The 24,454-nt window shown below is 37.2% G+C and overlaps 1 protein-coding gene across 1 annotated transcript in view; it reads left to right on the forward strand.

The window, feature by feature from the left end:
• Nucleotides 1-24,454, forward strand: part of enox2 (ecto-NOX disulfide-thiol exchanger 2) — a 161,279-nt gene that overhangs the window by 13,921 nt on the left and 122,904 nt on the right. Inside the window, exons 2-3 of the mRNA XM_087799682.1 lie at nt 16,587-16,668; nt 17,245-17,331. Of these exons, the coding sequence (XP_087655808.1) occupies nt 17,298-17,331 (34 nt within the window). The 5' untranslated portion in view covers nt 16,587-16,668; nt 17,245-17,297. The remainder of the gene's footprint in view (nt 1-16,586; nt 16,669-17,244; nt 17,332-24,454) is intronic.

Consider the following 24,454-nt stretch of genomic DNA (forward strand, 5'->3'; position numbering starts at 1 on the left):
GTTAAACACAATGACGCATTCATTTATTTGGTGACATGGGCATTACCATATGAAAGGCACTTTAAAACGTAAGATTTGTGCTACCAAAGTTAGACAAACTCCGCCTCCACAACTGCTAACATTATTCCATTAGTGTCATGGGAGTATGAGTTTTAACTTGAAGACGTTTTGGGGAATGTTGCTTGTATATATCCTTATTGCACTCTTTGAATTCAAACTATTGGTTTATTGGTTTAGGTTTTATTTATGTAGCGATTTTTCTTTTGCAGGAGGTTGGCAACTGCACTTTTTTACCATTTTGATGATTCCAGTCCCAGTTTCCTGGACTTCTTTCGTCTATTTAAACATCACAGAGATGTCTGGTCTAGTTTTTTTCTGTCTGTCCCTGGTTCTGGGCAGTAATGTGTAATTTATGGAGCAGGTTATATAAAGCCTGACATTTTGACGGGACCAGGTGGCCCAGTGTGCTGCTCAATGCTTTGCAAGGTGGCAGTTGTTTGTCTGCTCATTAAAGTTGGCCTCAGTTCATGCAAATGAAACTCTGTTGCCATACTCAAGCGAGGATAAAAAGTGTGGCTGAGGAGCAGAAGGTTCCGTCACATGGCATTTACTGTTAAGTCAGCCTTTCATATTGAGTAACTAAAATATTGAGTAAAAAACAACAACTTCTTAATGCTAATAAATTAAGTCAAATTACTCAGTCAAAATTAAAAGTTAATTTAATCTGAAATATGTAATTAAAATACATGCAATAGGACAGACCTGTGACCTGTTAAGGATGTCGTCTGCTTCTTGCCTGAAGTAGCTGGGTTAGGCTGCAGCCTACTGCCACCTGCCTGGAGAATCGGCAGTAGAAAATGAATGAAAGATTCACACCGCAAAACACAGTACAGGCCAAATGTTTGGATACACTTCCCAGGCTAATTCTCATGTTTGTTGAGTATATAATTACACATGTATTCATTCATAGTTTTGATGCCTTCGGTGATAATCTACAATCTGAATAGTCAAGAAATTAAAGAAAACACATTGAATGGCGCGTGTTTCCTGTACTGTGTTATAATTACTTATTTTCATACATAATATGAAACAAACTATATATTCCTTCTTTAAGACCGCAAATTAGCAACCCTCCATTATGTTTTTTATTTTGTTGTAGTTTACTCCAGGGGTTTATATTTGTTGTCTAATTTCACATTATAAAAATGTATATTGTTAGTTTTTCCAATCATTTTGTCCAGTTCTCACTTGAAAGCTTTGTCACAGGTGAATATCCGGCTCAACAAGGTTTTGCCCTGAGTGACTATTTGGGAGCAGACATCATAACACTGTGGTTACAGTAAGCTGCTTGTTTTAGATTATTCATGCTGGGATTTTTCTTTGTGTCCAAGAGTCATTACTTTACATTTCTTTGTGGTGTAATATTGGGAAGAGCTGGTTTTAAACTTTTTGTATTGCTTATGCTGTTCATTTTACTCATCTCATTATCCCACTCACCCACTTTATTCCTTCTCATCACAGTCGCAAACATGCCACCAGCCTTGCTGTGGTTTGATGACCGTGTGAGCATTTTCCCGACACCTGCGGCAAACACGAAGCTCTCTGGGCCACTAGGGGAGCAGAGGAAGGTTTATCTAGGATGGCAGGCCTCGCCTCCATCACCATGCCAATAGAGACCGCAGCTCTAAGCTCTCCGCTCCAATGCCAGATAAGCTGCACAGACAAAGAAACATTGCAGCCAGACCCTGCTCAATGGACAGGGGAGAGCAAGATATACGATTTATAACCCTTGACAGTTTGCTCCACTTAAATTCTTTACTTCATAGTAATTTGTCACAGAGTTTTCCAGCAAAGTTACAATGTGTTGCACAGCAGACTGAAAAACACCATGTATTAAATCCATTTAAACTCATATTTGTGAAGGAAATGCCACTTCCTGAAGTAACAATACAAGTGAAATATTTCCTTGAATTCAAAAATGTCATCCTCTATTTCACATCAAGGCTCATTATCTTCGCTGCACGTTCACTGCACCTACCTATATCCTAGTGGGATATGAACAAAGCTTTGGACTAACAAATCCGCACACTGTTTGGTTGCTGACACGAAGGGACACAAGTGTGTCAGACTGAATACAGAAAGGGGTTTATGACCACGTCAGCGGCTATGGCTGTGCATAATGTTAGCAAAACACTCAAATCCATCCATTTGTAAAACGAAGTCTCTTCAAAAGTAAAAAAAAAAAAAAAGGACCAAATTTAAATGATTTGCCGAGAACCAAATGTCTGAAAAATGTATTATGCAAATGTTTAATTCCATTTGATTCATGCCAGTAGCATTTGTATTTAGCACTGACATGTATCATAATAATATGTTGTGCTGTGTGTTATAGTGTGTCACATTGTACTGAAATATGTTTTTAACTTGTTTTATCTAATGCAGTTTGTGAATCCTATGGAGCTATAATAATAATACGATTTTTCCCCACTGAGCGCATCCATCCAGCATGGATCTTTTCTATATTCACGCTGTATTTATCCTCCATTTCACACAGTGCTCTCTGTCTCTACGCCTTGCTTAGAAGATGGTTTGGTGTTACATTTTAAGGAACAACATTTCTTCCCGCTGTAACGGATGCGTCAGAGGAGCTGGTCTCTTTAGTAAGATCCTTAAAGGGAACAAAGAGATGGAACATGTTCTCTATTAACCAACTGTTTTGAAGTGAATGGCTTGGGGAGCCTCTTATCTGCCCTTTATACAGCCAAGCCTCCCCTTTTGAGCCGGTGCCCAAAGCTATTGCTTACCTAATCATTTCCTAGTGATAAAAGTGTATATATTTCAAACCTTGTCTTTCCTTGGGCAGCAGATTGAAGGAACAATCAATTCCACTTGTTTGTGTAAATGTAGATCATTCTGACATTGGTAGTGAAAATTCAAACCAGCTCTAAAATATGTTTACCTGTTTCTCAGCATTACTACTACACCATACTGAGTGGATATGGGTTAAAATCCCAGTTCAATATCTGTGCATTCGTGGTGAAAGTAGTGTTTGTTTGCTATGGAATTTGTTTTAGTTGTTTACCAGGGAGACCACCCTTCACCAAGTGCTCTGGTTTGTTTTTCTTTATTTGTTTTCAACATTTATAGCTGAATGAATCATTGTTTTTAAAGTGTTGCAGTGAGAAACAAAGAAACCCTCAACAGGGAAACACAATATGAATACATGTTGTTCCTAGAGTTGTCATTGTCTTGGAAATCCATATAATAAATGTTAGAATACGCAACATTGCAAGTTATATTTCTTTATGATGCCCTAAATAGAAATCTCATCCAAGAAGGACATGGAGGGTCAGAAGCCCTTTTTGGGGTAGAAGCTCTTGCTTTTTGCATGTTTGAAATACAAATGGAGGCCATTTCCTGGGAGTTAGCTTTAAAAGTACTGGCTAAGAAGAGACAAGGAAAACTTCAATCTTTCATTCCAACTTCAAAATAGATTTATTTCACTACAAGCTTATCCTGCGGTTTCGCATGCCCCCCCACTTGGTTACAGCACTGTGGAAGTCGAAGTCGTCGACATGCGGACCATCTATACTGATGGTCAGCAGATGGTTCAGCACAGAGGTCTTCAGTCTGCTGCGGAGCCGTGGCTTTATCGTCTTCAGTGAACTGAGCAGTGCTGACTGGAATGACCATCAGCGCAGATGTCAGCAGCTTCATGTTGGGATATAACTGTGCCAGGGTGACATCAGTCAGAAGGGATCTCACCAGATCCTCCTGAGACAGGTAGTTGCACTGCCTCATGTATTCACGCAGGCTCAACCACTCGTCAACAAGAGCATCAGGGTCAACATTCCCCTCGACCTCACCACCAAGGCACTGCACCTCGGCACAGCCATTGTCCGCAGGCATGTGCTGGGGAATCTGTGATGGGTCCAGTATGGTAAAGCTGGACAGCAGCTGGGTGGATTCGAAACGATCCTGCAAGTTCTGCAGAAGGTTGTCAATGAAGGTTTCCCTCACCTGCTTCTGCCACTTTGAGCTTCAGCTCAGGTGTCACAGTGATGGAGAACTCCCCCAATTGACCACCTGCTGCCAGATCCTGCTCCAGCTTTGAGAGCCTACAACTAGCAATGCCATCCCTCATCTCTCTAACCACTGTCATGTTTGTCTGCACATGCCAGTGTATCTGCAGCAGGTTAATCTTTGCCTGCTGGAAACACAACAAGAGTGCAGACAATGGTGGCAGTAGATCACAGAGCAGATAGAGGGTGGCCACAGTATTTAAGCTCTTCAGCCACTTCAAGAGTCCAAACGCCACAGCATTCTTGTTCGCCTTTGCCTCATGGTCCATGCTCATGATGACTGCTGGGAGGCTTGTGTACAGGGCCTTGCTTGCAACAATTCAAGGACTTGTGTGCCATACAATGTATTGCAACAAGCTGGCTGTTGTGCTGTTTAAGGAGGGCAGCCACTCCATTGTTCTGACCTGAGGATAGTTAAAATATAGGGTAAGTATGAGCACTTGTAATATATACATTAAGATATTGTACAAGGAAACAGCAACCCCCTCGCAAGAAACAAAATCGGATACATTGACTAGTTTGTAATCAACACCTCAGCCAACCACAATGTAGTGACATGTATATTTTAACCCACCTGTCATCACAGAGGCTCGGTCGCTGCCGAAGCCCTTCAGCTTCTTCAGGTCCAGGCCATTCTCGTACAGCCATGAAAGGATGGCGGTCGTGAGGATGTTGGCCTTCCCATCCATGACAGGAATCATGCAAGCAAAACGATTCGCCGCTTCTCCTGTGTTTGTGATTAGCCTGTAAAATGATGCTTAGTTAGCACAAGTTCCTGGCAACGATGTACTTCTAACTTACAAAAGCAAGCTTAATTTCTTAGCTTGGTGTAGCTGTGCGCCGATGCAGTGTGACGCGCTGACGCACATGCGCAGAACGTACACTTTTGCCGACAATCTCTTTGGTGTGTTCCGAGGCATTTTTCGAGAGACGGGGGCAGACCACGTCAGAACACACTGCCCGACAGTCGGCGCAATGTGCCCAGGCCTTTAGGAAACCGGGGAATATCAATAAATTTGACCAAAGAACCCAGGAAAAAGGGGGTAAAGACCAGGACAGGATGGCGGCGCGCCACCACGCCATCCTTCAGGGAGAACACAGCAATGTATATTTAATCTTTTCAAGTTTGAAAAGAATACAACATTCACAACCACGTTAAACTTGTTGGTGGTTTTGGAGATTTCCAAAGCAACAGCAAGTGTCTAAATCTAGAGAAGTGACTTCTGTAAATTACTTTAAAATGGTTTAGTGACAGTCAAGCACAAGATGAAACGAAACAGATTCCACGGACCACTTTCTCCCACCAACTCTTGCCAAGTTGCACATTCAAGTCATTTTCCCAGGCAGATTAAAGTTTAATGTAAGATTGATCACAGAGATTAAAAATCTGATCATAAACCTCTGACACGATTCCCCCTTCATTTGCTTTTTAAGTCATAAAATCATCACTGAGCTGCTGAGACGGCTTTGAAGCGGAATTAGTGAAGTTATGTGAAATGAAGTTCTTGATTTGAAAATACCTAAAAAGATTACTAGTTGGTAGTCTGTATTTTGAAGAAAGGTTGGCAACGTTTTTTTTTAACTGTATACAGATCTAGAAAATTGGTGTACACCTTTGTTGTGCCACATAGAAAAAGCAGAGTCCTGGGTTGAAGGAATTGCACCTAAAAGGAAAAAACCCAAACAATTTGAGTTTTCAAAGCAGAACATATGAATTAAAATAAAGTTCATAATCCAAAACTTTGTTTATTTCTTTTTTTTTTTTATGTGGTGGCCGTGCCGTTCCTCTTGTTAATGTGAATGTTTAGATCCTAAAGTAGCATCATATTTTATAATTCTAATCTGGCAGCCGGCAGGAGATGTAAAGTAGGTTTGGAGGTTACTGTTGTGTTTACAACACTGGAAATAAAACATTTTCATTCTGATGTAAAGGAACTTTAGAGGTCACGACATAACATAAGAAATTCAAATAACGTAATGAAGACAGACGGGTTCAGTGGTATCTAGTTTCACAATACATATGACTCCACTCCAAATGGATGTGTAGTGGACCGTCCAATATGGCTGTTATGCTGTTTCTGTGTGTCGAAAACTCATTTGTTTGTCCTCACCACTTCTGATTATGTGTCTGAAAAATGTTCATGCTTGTCAAACAAGAAATTTCACATTGGCCTTGGACTTTTGCAGCAAGCATTTGCAGCGCTTATTTTGCATTCAAGCAACTGCGAAGTCATTTCACTTCAGCATGCCACTTGATAGAATCAGATGAATCCGATTTAAGAAATTCATCAATTTTGCCAGATAGAGATGAACTTACTAATGACCTTGAGTCGGCGCTATAAAATAATCTGTTGGCTGGACTAGAATAATAATTGAGGAAGTTTTAACCAATGGCTTGTTTTTTTTATGAATGAAGCAAAACATTTACACGTTTTGTAACATTTTCTCTTTTTAAAGGCTATAACTGCACAGCACATCTATCTGTTTTAATTAAAGGTCTAGTATGTGATTTTCACAGTGTGTAAGCAACCAGATCTTTCATTAAAAAGTCAAACCCCCTCTGTTCAGAATGTTCCCTGATACAATGTTGTCAACACTATGCAGCATCAATGCCACTTTCACAGAGAAGCAGAGGGAAGAGAGGGCAGGAGCAGTTAAATTGGGGTGTTGTAAGTTTCTGAAATGTTATTTTTGTGCTAGAGGATTTAATACTGTTGTCAAAAAGATTGTAAAAGGTATTTGAGAAAAACAGTTAAAAGTGATCCAGCAAAAATGATCATAGCTTTGACAAAATGACCATCCATCTACTACCACTTTCAGAGTTCAGGTCCAAAAAGTCTAGAGTTTAATATTTCGAGAAATCTCTTCCAACTCGTCTTTCCATTGTATCCTCTGTCTGCGTCATTGTCTCCTGGTGGACATGCTTGGAACAACACTAGGAGTCCTGGAAATACCCTCAAAAGATTCCTGAGCCATTTTAACTATCTTTTCTTGACGTGTATGAGAAGTTGTTATTTTTTCCTTTGAATCACTACCTAAAGCCCCTTAATGTATCTCTAAGGAAGAGTTAAGACTCCCTCCACGAAAACCTATTTTGGTTCTTTTCATCACCCCCTAAATTTGGTGACCATGGATGAGAGTAGGAACATTGACTGGTTAACGGAATGCTTTGCATTTCGGCTCAGCCCTTCCATCACTACAACAAATCGATACAGAGACCTTATGACCGAGGACGTTGTACTTAACTGTCAATCAATCTCACACTGAGTTACTGACTCAAATATGCTTGAACTCTTTCACTTTGGAAAAGATCAGATTTTCATTACTTACTTACTTGTATAAACATCTTAATCAAATCGAATATGACATCAACTGACATTGTCTGAATTTAAATCTAGAGAATTTACAACTAGAATAATAACATGCATTTTTGTCAAGCGTTACTAAGACCTATTGATTCCATGAAGAAATACATTTGTGAAATTTGTTGTTTGCTCAACTCCCCAAACGTGAAATTATGATTTTGTTATCAAATGTTGTGAAACGTATCATCTTTTGGGAGCATGACCATATGATGAAAACGAATCAAAATCTATTGGTGAAAATAATAGTGGCTGTTTATGATTACACATCTCGGCATCATGCAGTGGCACTTCACCTCTTCTCATACTTTTTATTGGCACCAAGGCCTGTAACCCTGTCTGATGTCTGCGGGAGACTCCATCTACCCTCAGAGTCAGCACTTTCATCCAACTACAGAGATTTCAGACATTAATTACTTTCCGTACTTAGCTCAACTGTGATGACCGTATAAGAACTCACTGTCAGAAATCTGTACATTTTAATTTAAAAAACTGTCTACATGTCTAAGAAATAGTTCTCAAAGATACATTTATTCATAGCTTCCAGTGCAATTACAAAGGCCTTCATTTTCAAGCGCAATGCTGCTGACCAATATGTTTTGCCTTTATGTATTCAATATACATAATAGACCCAGAATGAGTTCTTTCGAAAATGAAATCCACCTGTTTTTCACAATGAACTTTAACTGCAGAGAACTACTGAATGCAAAACTTTTCAGTATTCACCGCATCCTATCAGACTTTGTTACTACAGTAGAAAATCTAACTTTAACGGGTATACAAGTTATGTTGTTTGAAGACAAAAAACTCTGTCTAAAGTAAACCTATTATCAACTTCTTTGAAGTCTCTTTAACCCTCCACATCATCTGCTGGCTTCCTAGTCTATATGACAAGCACATGTCTGCTTACTAACTAACTTCTGCCTAGTGCCCAATCTTTAAGCATAGGCCACAAATAAGGGCTCTCCAGTCATCCCAGTCCTGGGCCAACTTCTCTTAGCCTAGGTGCCGTCCTATTTCTACTGGGGGCTCCTACACTTGCTACCCTGAAAAAATAGTCTGGGATCGCTTGACCCACTTATGTTTGGACTTCGAAAATTAAATTGTGGACGAAGCGCGCTGATTGGTCCCTGCTATCTCTGCCCCATCGTCAGGGCTTCACATCATCATCAACGTGGCCGACGCGGAAGCCGACGCTAGCGATACTAGTAGCTTGATCGAACAGGCGGTTTCGTCTGCTCTTGCTGATTTAGAGTTTCAGAGCTGAAATGTGAGCAACATGAGGCACTGAAAATGTTCCTTTCCGGGAAAGATGTTCTCGCTCTTGCGGCAAATTTCTAAACCCAACACAACAACACGGTCACATAAATAATAAGGCGATCTGATTGGATCGCGGTATGGAAGGGTCATCCAGGGGTCATCCAATTGGAAGAGGCCCCGCCCAGCGTGCACCACATGATGCCTTCATTACCTGATTTCGAATTCCAAACGGAAGCGGGTCAAGCGATCCCAGACCATTTTTCTAGGGTAGCAAGTGTAGGAGCCCCCTGTAGAAATAGGATGGCACCCAGGCTAAACTTCTCTAGCTTTCCCTATCGGTGCCTGTGTTGTTTTTTTTTTTTTATTTGAGATCTTGCTCTTCCTTTTGTGTATAGTGAGTAAAAGATGTGTCCAATTAGTTACAATTATACCTTTCTTGTCCTGTATCTGTTGCCTTCTTTGGGAAAGAAGTGTCAGGTCATCTGCAAAATGAAGGTCTTTTTTATTGTGACCCAGATGTCCATTGGATGCCATTCCTCTTCTTCTTATTTCTTCCTTATCTATGGCCAACTGAAAAAAAAGGCTGGGTAACTATAGGCATTCTTGTTCCAGTCCTAAGGTCCAAGACTATGGTCTATTCTGTTGGAATGTTTCCCCCCTCCCAGATATTTTGGAATAGAGCATTTCAGAAGTGGTCACTTCTTTTTTTTTTTTTTTTTTTTTTTTTTTGTCGGAATACAGTTATTTTGGCCTTATGTTGTCTTAGCACCCCACTGAGATCCATTATTTTTACCCATGACTCTTGTTATTTAGCACTTGCTGGTTTAAATGACTCTTCAATGCGTTGCCATTTTCCATCCAAAGAGCCATGTGCTTCCAATCCAAAAGGGGCTCTCTGCGCCATCTTTGTTAACATCTGGGCCACTGCTTGGCTGAGGGGTGTGTTTGCTTCCTCTGGCCCGAGATCAGCAGCAGCTCCCCTGTGGCTAGCTTCTTCTGACCAGTGCTTGTCCACCTAGACTAACTGATTCCCAGAAGATCTAAGTTGTAGCGTCACAACTCGGCTGCCACGAAAGCCGTTTTATCAGTTTCAAAGATGGTGCCGACATGTTCCGACGTTTGTGTCGGTCCTGGTAGAGATGTTGGTTGTCAGCCTAATAGCTTCCCATGAGCTTTCCCTTTTAGACGTCATACTTTCTCCAGCTTTTACTTTAAAGTTTTTTTGTTTTGTTATTTTTTCCTGGAGGACCAGGACCTCTACCATGAGTCCTTCCCATCTTGGTAAACCTGCCAGCGGCCTTGACCCCACGACATAGCCCTCATGGTCATGGTGGCGATGAACACATTGGGAAAAGCATACATGATTAACAGGCGATATTGTTAATGACAACTTTTGATGTTACTGATTTTTTTTTTTTTTTTTTTACTAGACCTAGCAAAAAAACACAAGAAAGCAGTGCATGTTCTCTTCATTTAAAGAAAAGACCCATACTCCCTATCTCTAAGGGATGACTCCTCACACATTTGACAGTTAAAGTATTTAAAGTCTGGTTTGTATTAAACTGTCTTTTTTATATTCTTTATCCTCTACTTAACCTTGACGGACTCTCTCATAAATTCTCAGTGAGTCAGGAAATTGCACCTGCAAACAGGTGTGAAATCTGTCAGTAAGTTAAAACATGTTTCCAGTTTGAAAACGGCAAGAAATCACCCTTGCAAATGTGAGTTATCAAAATGTTAACATGTCTTGTGTAAAATGATCTTGTGATTGGGAAAAGTATGAATATTATTGTTCAAATATAACCGTTAATAGATAGAAATGTTGATGCTCTGGTATTTTTGGCCCTAGATTTTTCTTGTCCTAAAAACAAGATAACTTGTTGTTAAAATCTCATCTGGTTTTAACTTTGGTTCAAAATATTTCTAGCGTTGCCAGTTCTCGGTTCACATTCGTTTATGTTTAAAAGCACTTCCTGAGCTTGAAGTTCTGTCTGTATTTTAAACATTTCGTATTCCATCTCAAGAGCTTTTTCTTGCCCTTCACCGACAAAACTACTTTTGAAATGGGTTCATACAACGCCTTTGGCTTATATGCCACACTCTCAATTTATAATATAAAACTTAATTTTAAATGTATAATATGATACACTTCAACTCGCTACACCGTTTTCAGTGACATAAGGAGTGTATAAAACACCTTGCTTTCAATACTAGCTGTATTCAAACTATGTTTTTGCTTTTCAGACATTTTCTTTTTGTTATAGAAAAATCATATACTTTGATTTTCAGACCTCCATGACCTCCAATATCACAGCTAGATAAAAAAACAAAAAACAACTCCTACACTTACATAGTTAAGTGAAGAAAATTGTATTAAATAGCGAATATATTTTAATTTTTCTGTTTACCTTATTGCTGAACACCATCAACATTCCGTAATCTCAAACCTTTTCTGCTGCCTTTGAAATAAACGCTTTTTTTTTTATTCAAGATGAGTTTAATAACCTTGCATTTACACTAACTTTGTCAAACTCAATCACACAAGGCTACAATATTTCTGTAGATGTACAGTATAAACCAAAGGTTTGGACACCCCTTCCTGTTCAATGCTTTTTCTTTGTATTCATAATTAAATACATAATAATTACTCACCGTGTGTGTCAATACTTTCAATGAACTCATGCAGAATGATGTACTTAACAAAAAAAAAGGTGTTAAATAACTTAAAACTCGTCTTCTACTCTAGTTTCTTCAAAGTTGTCACCTTTTTCTCTGATGACTGCGTAACTTAGGAATTTCTTGCCTTTTTAATTGGGTTGGGACCATTTGTTGTGTTGTGGAGAAATGAGTTGCTTTAATTTTTTTAACAAATTAACAAAAAATGAAAACTTTGAATGAGACCTGAAGGGATGTCAAAAATCTTGGCCTATACTATATTAACCAAAATATCTGTAACAGGAAGTATGAGTCTCTGATATTGTCTCTTAAATTTAGAGGCTTAATCCATGGTTATTCTCTATCACCAAACACTCCCATTAATTTCCTTTCCTTCAAATTTACTTCATAGAAGTAGGTAATTTTTCACATCCATATTCTCTTTCCCGAATCTTAGTGTAAATACAGGTATCTTCTTTGGTCACCATATCAAGATGAACATTAATTCATCTACTTCAAGCCAACCATCCATCGGGCCATACACAACGACTTGGCTGGTCGGATTTAGCCCCTCAGCCTTGAGTTTGACACATCTGTTTTAGATTATCATCGTCTTTTGACCAGAAAAACATGACCACTCCTCATCGTCAACACACAGCAAACACACCCACATAGGCCAAAACTGAATAAATTCACTTTGTCTGGGTGAGGACGTGAGCTTGATTTCCCCTCAAATCCTCATTGGCTGTAAACGCAAAGATCGCACATGGCTCTGGCTGTTCGACAGCACAAACTGGCTTCTGGCCCACTTGTGAATTACAGCTTGAATAACTCTCTCTAGACTGCCTGTGGTGGAATTGCTCGGGCTGCTCAGGCTCTTCTCTAATTCCAAGGAACAAACTTTGAAAAAAAAGTCTGTTACTAAATCACCATGTTATTTAGTCAGCATACTATTTAATTATGACTTTATTAGGTTATGGCATATTAGGGAAATGTATTTCAGCAAGGGGATTCGCTTTTTTAAATGCCTTCATTAAGTGAATTAATTCAGTTAATTTAACATGTAATCATGTTTTTAATGTGGCTGGTAAAGTTTTAAATAATGATGATTTCTGTTAATTCTTTAATAGTACAGTGTTTTAGTTGAGGTCTGATCTTGGACTTGAATCAACAATTCAAATCATTATCTCAAGACATGTATCCGTTTAAATAACACTTTTAGAGAAAAACGACAAATTGGTGACAGTGACGACTATACATTTCCTTTAAAGAGGCAGAAACAGACTAGTTCTAAACAGTCTTCTGCTGTGTCGGTAGGAGAGGAGAGACTAGGGGATAGAGAAATAAGAAGCGGGGGAGAGTAGAGACAGGGATGGAAGAGGGAATAATACAAAGCCGGGGCAGGAGGGTCCAGACACCCATGTGTTATAGATCTTCTTTTCTAATGACTTGCATTTGAGATTTCAATCCTTTCTTGGCAGCAGAAATGCTACATTCTTTGTAATGATGTAATCCTCCATCCTCCTTTCTAGGGGTTGACACACCCTAGTACAGTATCATCCTCTGATACATTAATGGGAAGCAGTACTCACCGGTGGTCTTGCCAAATCTGATCTGATCGAAGGCTGATTCCTGTGAATAGAATGCACATTGTTTGCCTGGGATTGTTATGAGTGGCTCTGACTATTGGCCATGGTTAGCGCTAGACCACATAGACGATAGTACTGAAACAATGTTAAAAAAAATACATTAATAACAAGTCCTCTCACCTTTCATGAGTAAAGTGGAACCAGCCTAACGAAGCTCCATCAAGCCATACAACACTCCTTTAGTCCATCTGAATGAGTGTTTATTTGTATAGGGAAAATCATTTTCAAAGACAAATATAAAAGATGAAAAACTGTATGACAGTAAATGGATTATTTTATTATCTAACAAAAGCGGGTGCACTGGCCTACGCGTTCTATCGTGCTTTATTAACAATTAATGGCTTCTAGCGGTTAAAGTGCACATCAGAATTATGCCTTTATGCTACTGACGTGGTTACTTTCTGTGGGTCGTACGGCTTGAGGGGATGTCATGTCTTCAACAGGCAACAACGGTCCATTAATTATTACTGCAGGGCAGCGACACTGAATGAGCGTTTGAACTGCTGCTAAAACCATAGTGACGGTAATTCCTGTCTGATTTGCATTATATATAAATAAGATTTATTCTCCCATTCACTTTGACTTGATTGGATTGTAAGAGAAAATGATGTCGCTTTATCAAAGATGACAAAACATGTTATTTCAGTGTTTTCTTTACCATGACTTAAATGAATTGATAAAGTAATGTTACATTTGTTTCATGAATTTGCAATTAAAGTATCTATCAACTAAGAACATATAGATAAACCAATGTGATATCAATAAAACGTGAATGGACAATGGATAAGGAAGTGCTCTGTTGTGAAGGAAGATGTTCACGAGTTCAGGTCTAATTTCTTAAAGCACGGACTAGTTTAAAATGGCTATTTCAACCGATTGTTGTTTAAAGGGCAACTTATGTCAAAAAACAATTTTGACATTGACATGTGAGTTATGAATAACTCATCTGTTTCAAATGTTGAAGTCCTCTCCATGTTGCAGTAAGTCCCTCATCATTACGATGTTTCGAAGTTATAACTTAATAAGGTTCTCCTCCGTCTAAATTACTTTTTTATATGAATATAATCATTTACAGTATTGACCAATCACACCTTATCAATCTTTTTCCCAATATCTTATACACCGCCTAAAACTTAAACATTAAATGTTTAAATAATGTATTGAGGTATGAAATAATAAAAAGACAAAACAGTATTGTTTCTCAGGATTACATTAGAATGATGATCCCTTCTCTCATACATTTGTACAAGTACTCATTTCCATAGAGTTGGTGTTTAACGCACACAATACTGAAGCTAGTGGAGCTTCATTTAAATAATACGGGTATAGCAGGATTTGTCAAGGGACTAGTTTGGTTGATGGCTCGATAACTGTATGTGACTTGACGCATGTAGTTAATTCTCAAGACATCATAGAGAGTTAATACCAGAGTGTCAATCACTTGTGTACCAGTGTATTATATTGAGACATTTCTCAGTGGTGTAGAAGTGCAATAGTACATAGCGGTGCCTTGCTGTTTGAATAATTACAATTACAATAACAATTTATTATTTTCATACCAGACACATTTTATCCAGTTACATGGCAAATTGCAAATTAGATAAAATGAACAACAATTAGGCTTATCTGGTCGAGCTACTCCTGGAAATAATAGGAAAGTAGAAATTAAGCTTTTCCTGGTATACTACAAACTATATAGAAATTAAATAAAAAGAAAACTTCGTAAACACAACAAAATATCTTTGTTGTGCCAGTCGTGTTTATTTCTGAAGTATATTTAATTCTAGACATGCACTTTAGCTGTAAAATGATTTAATAATTTAATATATTTACCTTTTTTTTTCTTTTTTTTAAACACTACAAAGCTCTTACCTAACTTTTAATTTCAAAATAGAATACATCTTTCTCTGCACACACTAACTTTTCCAAAACACTGCTATTTTGACTCAAAATGAAAAAGTCATTTTTTCACTTCAAAAGGTACATGCAGTCAATCATGGTACGCCAAGATTCAAAATACTTGCAAAAAATGTAATAGACTTTTATTGTAGTTTTACAGGTATTTGCATGCAAAACATTAAGTCTGCAGTTTTACACTCAATTTCTTGGTTGGGAACTGCGTGTCAACTTTTAATGTTCACATTCAAAAGCATTCCGGTAAAATGAAAGCATTGTGGAAATGTCTTCGCTGACTTCATATTGTGCAAAAAAGCCAAACATGAAATCAACAGTATGGCCACAAAAGACCAATGCTGTGCTAATTGTGTTGAGTTTTGGTTGGAAAAACACTTACTTGACTAAAAACAACTGTGTGGTTTTTAATGCATACATTTTAATGCACTAAGGAAAAAATTAAATATATACTGACTTGAGACCTTGATTTTGAGTTTATTTATTTAAAATGGCAATAATATAAATGTATGGACCAATACACGTAAATATTTGAATTATTCTATACCACAGATGGCTTTTAAACAGATCGATCATTCCAATGAATCTGCCTTAAAGACCTACAAACTAAGTTTGTCTACAACTATCGTACATTTTTTGAAAATAATGTCGATCATCGTAAAAAAAACATGTGGTACTTGGATTTTCAGTTCCTTGGTTTGTAATCTAGTCCCTATACTAGTAATTGAACATTTTCTGAAGGCTGTATATTGAGCCAAGTAGGAATAAAGCCTTTTATTATTAAGATAAGCAGACTTGTAAATTGACAAGAATTGGCACATGTATTCTTACTGGCAAAATTCGTACATCCATATAATGCTAGAGTTTATTTAAACCGTGTGACTCTCTACATCATTATTGTGTATGCATGTTGAGTATGTATGTATGTACGTATGTGAGTCTAGGTGAACATATTACATCAAACATGAATGCAATATATCTAGAAATAAAATGGGATACCATTTTTTTAAAGCTGTTTTGAAGACAAATCACACAATCTTTCAAATTGTACATTTATTTATTAACCAGTCAATAGCAGTAAGTCTTATTATTGCCAATTTTCAACCGACAAGTAGAACCGTTGAAGCATTTAATCTTTGATTTAAATCAGTCAGCTCACTAATGAGTGCCGAAGTGGGATAGATATCCAAGGAAGACAAGACTAAAGACTAATGGTCTCATGCAAGGATCGCTGTTAGCTTACAGATTTGTTTAGATAGATGCCATCCTTTCAACAAATTCAATTTATTTAGGCGATAGATCATGACTTGGAATTTATAAAACCATGTTGAAAATGATGCCCTTCCAGACACAGAGGCAATGTTAAGTCTAAAGAAAATTAGAAAATGTTTTAATAAATAATGGCTTATAGTGACATGGTTATAGCGGTATTATATTCTATAGTATTTCAAGTATTGTTCAAAGGAAAACAATGAAAATCGATTAGTAGCTCAGGCTTTTTTGGGTACCTTTTTGGTCAAAAAAGGGTTGTTGGAAAAAATAAACTTATAGGAATGAGCATTTCATAATTATGATTCTATTCTCCCTTTGTCACAATAAGCGTTTAGATATTAGTTGGCATTGTTCACACAGTCGGACAATAACTCCTATTCTCTCTTTGTTCCCAGGGATCAGCAGCTGTTATTCACTTCTCAATCGGACATCCAGGACACTGGAGATCAGCGGCATTCATGAGGACTATGCTTTTCGGTATGCCATATAGAAAATATCATTTTAAGTGTATTTACAATGTTAGGGAAATGGACATCAGTATTCCTGAGGTTTATTCCCTGCCAGAAAGAATCAATGTGAGAATTGCTTGGAAATCAAGGGGCGCAAACTTTCTTTTGGTGTAAGAATCTGTGACCTCCTCAGTCGCCATTGAGTGTTTGAGCGTGGCATGACTGATGCAAATTATCATAGTGGTAGAAAGCCAATTACTCCGGTCATCGTGGTAGCCTCTGGGTGCTCTTGCTGGAATGAAACATTACATAATCTCTCAGCATCCTTTTGGCCACATTATTTTTCATATTTCCACCATCCTGATCCGCTACTTTCATTGCTGATGGTGCAATCATTGGAAGCCTCTGCGTTCCATGACTCAGACCTCCTTCTGCTCAACAAAGCATGGAGGTCATGCCTCATAAAGAAGAAGATGAATAGTCTCCTCAAGCTTTTCAAGACGAGTGTATAAATCTCACTCTAGAATCTTTAGTTTGGATTTGGTATTCAACCAAGACTCTTTTATATGCTTTATGAATACATATTTCTTTTCTTTTAAAACAGATTTTATTGAAAGGTACAGACACCAAGATCTTCCTTGACGGTGGTTTGGTAGGATGCACAAAGACTTCAGGTCAAGTGGAACCACAGGTAAGATGTGGACATGTACTTCATTTAGCTCTAGTTTAATAGAAGTCACCTCTTGTTCTGTATGGGTGCTTTCTTTTAAAGGGAAGACTTGAAACCCTCAATTAGCCTTTGACCTTCACGGGCTATCTTGTATACGTTTAAATCTCTCTATATTGAGTATTGCAGCCTTTTTCGGAATTCTCCTTTTAGATAAGTGCCCCATCTGACCAACAGATACTTCATTTGGAATCCACCAAATTATATGAAATTATTTTATTGTGAGAAGTATTTTTTGTTGCACAGGAACATGTCTTCTTATTAACAGAGGAGCGTGCTGCTTCACTTACCCTTTGCTGTTAAAATAAGAGCCACCATTACATATTCAGTTTCACACAAGTGATGGTAATCTTGAATAGAGCTCTCAACTCTTCATGAATATTGCAAGTCAGTTGAAGTTTCTTAACACATAATCACCATCTTGTTTAACAGTAATACATTGTGAATACTCTATTGTCATTGTTCGTATTTGAGAACACAAGGATTTGAGGTCAATGTTAAATTTGGATATAAATTAAAATTACACATTTATTTTGATTATTATATGTGCTTCTTTATTATAAGCACCATGTTGTTTTTTGTTTAAAGGGCTAGAGAAAAAAGGGAGTAAATAGATTTATTTCCAGGTGAATACACTTTACAATTTATCCATTCTCCCCTAAATGGAATGTTGGCAGAATTACTTTGTTGAAGCTCCGCTTACATAGAAAAAAAAGCTGATTTGTTTACACCTACTACAACAAACATCAAGGATGGGCCCTGCTTTCCCCCTGCTCTTCCTGCCCTTTATACAGATATCGTTGATGACTACACCAGTAATCTTCTCCGCTCGGGAAATGGAACCGCAAGACTCTTGCTACCATATGTGAAATTATCATTGTAAAAATAGAGAAAGACACAATGCTGCACCTTTGTCGATGAAAACACCCTCTTCTAGATCTTGTATATTGCTTTATATTGAGCTTGATCCACTGATAATGAAACCTGTATGTCTGCTTTACGCGCTCTTGTGTCTCGTATTTTATTCACCATTGTCTGTGCAGGTGTCTCCTAAATGTGCCTTTGGCAAGTTTAATTATCTGGGATCCTCTCTCCATCCATTCAGGATCATTGGACAGTTTAAAGATATCTCAGGTCAGACTTTGAGATGGTGAAGCTGTTCTGTTTCTACCTGGATGTTCACGGGTAATTAAAACTTGAATTAAAGCTGTTGTATTCACAGGAAACTAATTTGGTTAGACTCTCGCAGACAATAGGAAAGGACACGGGGTGTGATGGATGATTTGGGTTTAGCTGGTGCCTTCCCTACAGGACTGGATGAACTAATCAGATTCTGCAGACACCAACCCCCAATGCATGGCTGTTTGCAATTGGATAGGATGTAATAACACATTCAGCGAACACCATAACCTGATACAGTATACCAGATTTGTCGTCTGTGTGAACAAATTTAACGTAAACGATAAAGCAACTACTTCTTCTTGCGAGAGCGTTTTCTTGTTTTCGAGCTCTCAATGGACAGTTTTATTCATGCTATATTTTTGATGAACTATATTGTAATAACTGAGGTGCTGTAAATATGAAATATTTCAGAAATAAAGAACAAAGTGCCAAACATTTGTCTTATCATAGTTATTTAGTATAGAGCTGTCATCCATCACATCCTTAGCAAATAGGGGTGTGTATTAGCAGGAAATTGTCCATACGATACTTGATGATGACAAAATATATTGCGATTCTATACTAACAAGGATATATTTGTAGTATTGTCAGAGTACTGCAAAAAGTCTTAACTGCTTTTTTTAACTGAAATTTGCCCAAAGATCTTGCAGGATTTAGTTGTTCCTTTGCAGACAATAATGCAACACAAAAATGAACAAATGTGGTGAATACATCTTAAACGTAAATAAAAAAAACCAAAACAAATAATTTTTAAAGTAAAAACTATCTAGATATGTATAAAGCATTCATTTAAATCCTAGTGAACGGAGATTGTTTCAATGAACTTTGGGTTGATTATTTAAAGATAGCTGTGGTAAATGACAGCCTGTCAGCACGAACAACATGAAAGAACAAAATGAATAATAGCAGATGACATATGAAGTATATGATATAGAAGGAAACTCAATACATTTTCTCTGACTTATACGATGAAAGTTTCTCCAACGGTGCTTACGCAACATGTTGGAACTTATGCAGCCACTTTCATATTTCAGTTTTATCAAAGCAGTCCTTTCCAAATAGTAGGCCAGGCTCCTATAGATGTACTAAAACAAAGACTTAAACATAAGAAAATATATAAAACCCTCAAGAAACGGTATGGAATTTTTTTTAGAAAGGCTGAGAATCGAGACAGGCTGACATAAGACAAAATAAGTTTCCGAAAGCTAACACAAGGAAATATGACGAAAAATATGAATTCACTGTAATAATATTGGTAGATGAGGAGAGACCGGTATGTTTATTTTGGCAGCAGACGGTATGAAATAAATCACTTTACACCTCGGTCCCACTGAAAAGTCACTTGCCTTGAGTTGACTCACTCGATTTTAGGGACGGCTCACCATTTTTAAATTCAAATGTTCATACATGTTGTGTTCCTGAGTTGCTTATCAATTAATATGTATATTGACGTTTTCTTATTCTTAAAAAAGTGTATTCTTTGTTTTTAGGACATTGCAACAGTAAACTTAATTCTGTGAAGATCCTTCTAATTTGCATCATATATTAACCTTAAAATCTTACAAGCATACTGAACAGCTGTGTTAGCATGTCATCCACTTAGGGAATTTCCGGTAACCCCCTCATTGGAGAGGTTTGACTTTGAATGAAAGTCAATGAAATTGACAGAAGAAGATTGCAGTTGAAACAAATATACAAACTGGAAGAATTATTTGAAGTATTTTGGTTAGCTAATTGGTCCTTTGAGTTGTGAAGCAACATTTTTGGCATCTCAAATGTTGCTTTTCCTAAATCTCTTTACAGTTCATTTTGTAATAATTGGGATATTATGCAAGTAAACCTTGTAATATGCATCTTTTCAAGATTTTCAACGACTCAAAGGTGTCATTCCTTTTTTTTTTACCTAGAAACAACAACTTGTTTTTATATAGAAGTGTTCACATGTCTTATTTAACTGTGTTGTATCTTTTTTTTAGCACAATGTGTGTAATGTTGATGACCTTGTTTTAGCACCTGGGTATTTGGCATCCCGGATATCTGGATCAGAATTTTTGATTTTGTTGACCAAACAGCTTCAACCTTTGTAGTACTATAGTTGCCAAGATTTGAAACTCATGCTCCAACCAGACCAAATGTACACTGTTGCTTATTAGGTTCTGTGTTATTTTACTGCAATATTGTATATTTGTCTTTCAAATATTGTTATCAGACATTGGTTTACAGCCGCTTTACGCTCGTGTATCCAAGACCGTTGTTCCTGTAGCGTCCAGAAGTTTGTGGTGAATCAGAGGCCACTGGATTAAGGGTTCAATGGATAATCTGATTCTTGTGTTTATGGTGAGGGAAAACTTTTTTTATTTTTAACCAAAGCCACTATTCGGGGTCAGACAATCGGAAGTACCTGCAAGCAAGTTAGGATTGACGATAATACACAAAGGTGTTAGGGGTAAATATTCTTAAGAAAAAATCCTTTTGATATCCATGAAAAATGTTCTATCCAACCGAAATCTAATTTTAGACGCAGCCTTTTTGGTTTCTTGTCACATCTTCAAGTCATTAAATTCATCCCAGAAAGAATCCACCCAAACATGGGACATTTGGAAGTGCAGTTAATGAGGTGTGACTTAAGCCGGGAGTCACCTCAACCTTTCCTGTCCAGATGATCATTTTCTTTCCACCAGCAAGGGAACAACATTGAAGAAAAGTGAAAAGGAGTGGATTGGTAATTAGAAAACGAAGAAGGATGGGAGATGTGAGTCAAAGGTGGTTAGAGAGAATGCCGAGGACAGGAAATTTACTACACTGTGGCATATTCCATTGCTGAATGTCTTTTTTTCTGGTAAAGCCCTTTTAAATTAAAGCTAAATCTATGATATCACCATAGATTGATATTGGGAAAATTAAAAGAGAATTCTTCTCACTTTAAACTACTCCTTTTTTTTTATATTGTCCTCTCAATTGAAAATGCTCGGCAGGAGACCAAGCTGATCCTTGTTGTTGCCCTGTGTGATTTAAAAAAATCACTTGTATGAGAACAAAATCTTTTTTTTTAAAGAAAAGTTTAAGTGATGTAATGAACAATGCTTATAGATTTGCTTCTTTTTTTTTAAGATTCAAACCTTAAATGCTTGGGTAGCATATTAAGAAAATTTGCATTTGCATTTTTAGATCTAAATTGTACAAATATAGGAGAAGATGTTACAAATCAAACAAAGAATTTATGTCAACAGCTGAAAATGGAACTGGTGGCTGAATCTGGAGGTTGTTTAATACGGAAATGTTTTTGACAGCGCCATATTTATCTAGCAACCCGAGCTGAGTAAAAAATGATTCCAGTTGTCATGTTGGAGAAGATCCCAGTCTGATGGGACACAATGAATTTGTGTTTTGCAAATTAATTGAAAGTTTCTTTTTGTCGGTTGATTTGGGTGATAAAAACAATGTGCTTTCACTATTATTCGTAAATATGCATGACAATCGTACTGGAAACTATGACCAAAAAAGGTGATTAAGCAAATAAGACGGAGGTCATTTAGGAAAGATGTTCTCCTGTTAGCATTTTGTTGTTTCTTTTAGACACAGTTTCTCTTGGTCTGCTAAGGGTTCTATAAGATAAAAATAATTCCTTTTTGCAACCCGAGTTTGATAATTCCTTAAGACTTCTGCTGTTTTTTTTTATACATATAATGTTTGTTTTCCAATGATTCTATAATGTTTGTTAATAACTGTTGGACTCATCTCCCTGAAGCTTTCACTGAAGACTCACAGTTTTTTTTACACAAAAGACATATTCGGATGACCTCAGCTTGTTTCTTTCACGTAAAGATTGGAGTTGACCTCATTTCAACCCAACTCTACAAACCATTGCTTAAGGTTGAAGATTTCCAGACAATTTAAGGATTACGTTCTGAAACCGCATTAAAGTAATCCACGAAGTAGTGATCATTACGTTTTTCATTTACTTTAACACATTTATTTTAACTTGCAAACATTTTTTTTTCATATTAGTTCCCATGCCTCTCAATAACCCTCTTAGTAACCGTGACCTGAACAGCTCTTACAGTATAATTCTTTGCCGCCCAGCCAAGGAATCCCAGCTGTTGCTCACTTTTGACATAGCAACATATATCTATCATTTAAAAGCCGTATTGTGGTGACGAATCAGTCATAACTAAATAGAATTATGTCATTGGATTTCACTTATTTGTTGGCACCATAAGTAAGGTGGCCTGTGGTGTTGCAAAGTTTTTCTACTGTTATAAATTAAAATTAAATTAAAATCTCCTGTTTTTATCTGTGTAAAGAATTACAATGAGCTTTGGCTTTCCTGACTGCAGCTTGTTACTATAAATTAAATATGCAGTAAGCAATGCAAAAAGAAACAAATTGGCAAAAAAGCAAGACCCTGGAAGATTTGCAGGTACAATTGAAGTTATGTCTTTTTTCAGAACCTCTATTTTACCGTATAAAAATGAAAACTGAAACCGGGTTTCTTCAAATCTAGAAAATGCAAAAACTTAATTTACCGAAACAAAACTGTTAACATATAAATATATGTCAAAGGAAGGCAATCATTTGGTTTACTGTCATAATTTAGGAGGCTCTGTAATTTAGAATTGGCATCGTAAGCTTGTTCAAATTATATGTTCAACACAATGAGACACACAAACAATGTCATGACACTAGATTACGTATTGTTCTGCCGGTGTCTGACATCAAGGCATTTTATAAGACAATGGATGAGATAAATAACTTGAGATCTGTGTATGTTGAAACAAATCAGGTTTGGGGTAATAACTTACATGTTGCATTAGCAAAATGTAAAAAAAAAACCATATATTATATGGGTAGACCTGCAATGAATTTGCAGATTACTAAGGAACTGTATTGGGTTGAATTTAAACGTAATGCAAGCATAGCAACTGGCTTCCATTCAGCGCCACAAATGTTAACAGAAGTGTCCAATTATTTAAGATGGACCAAGTGTCCACACATCACTTCAAAGTCGCTTTATGTAACTGAAAGTGGCAGAAGAGTCACCATGACACTTTAAAGCATGACCCATGAAAAAGGAGCAGGAGCACAAGTCAAATTAGAACTAGAGTCGGATGTGTTGCTCCACTTAGCAGGGCACAGAAAGAACATCATTATTAGAAAAGGGAAGAAAAAAAAATCAAGACATTAGACAAACATCATTCCCCTAGGACACTGAAATTGAATGAGCGCGAGCACTGGCTGTTACTCATTACTTGTCGCTGACAGAGGTAATTGAATTTTGCCTGTAAAACATTTGGTTTATTTATAACTGGCTTCTTTTGATGAAATAGTGGACAGTGCAAATGGTAGCTATCAAATGGGTGGCTTTTCATTTTTGATGTCAAATGACAAATAACTCCTGGATAATAACGGTGCGTGCTTCTGTCTGTTTATGATCAAATACGTGTTTGTGCTTTCTTAAATCTAATCATTGAGATGAAGCAACCGGGTCTATATGGCCCAGTGGTTCTTAGTTAGACACGGATAGTTACCACCTCAGGGAGGAAGATGCGTTCTATATTGTCTTGTCATGTTGTAGTGAGTTTCCATCTATTACCTGATTCTCTCTTCTTGTTACTTTCTATCCATTTCTCAATATGCGTTATTTTAATTAAAAAAAGGTACTATATATCATATCCGTTGTCTTGTTAATATCTTTCTTTGTTTTTTTATTTAGATCCGCATTTACAACTCCATCTACCAAATTCAAGGCTATACTATTGTGGTCACACGTAATGGCAACAGCCTATCTGAGTTTTCAGAATGTAATCCGGGTGTACATAATGTACAGTATATAAAATAACATTTCTAGCTTCTCGATACATTATAATATGACACAATAGTATGGTATATGTATGCTATATAGAAT

The sequence above is a fragment of the Callionymus lyra genome, chromosome 9 (genome assembly GCF_982586985.1).
Source record: "Callionymus lyra chromosome 9, fCalLyr1.hap1.1, whole genome shotgun sequence".
Taxonomy (NCBI): domain Eukaryota; kingdom Metazoa; phylum Chordata; class Actinopteri; order Syngnathiformes; family Callionymidae; genus Callionymus; species Callionymus lyra.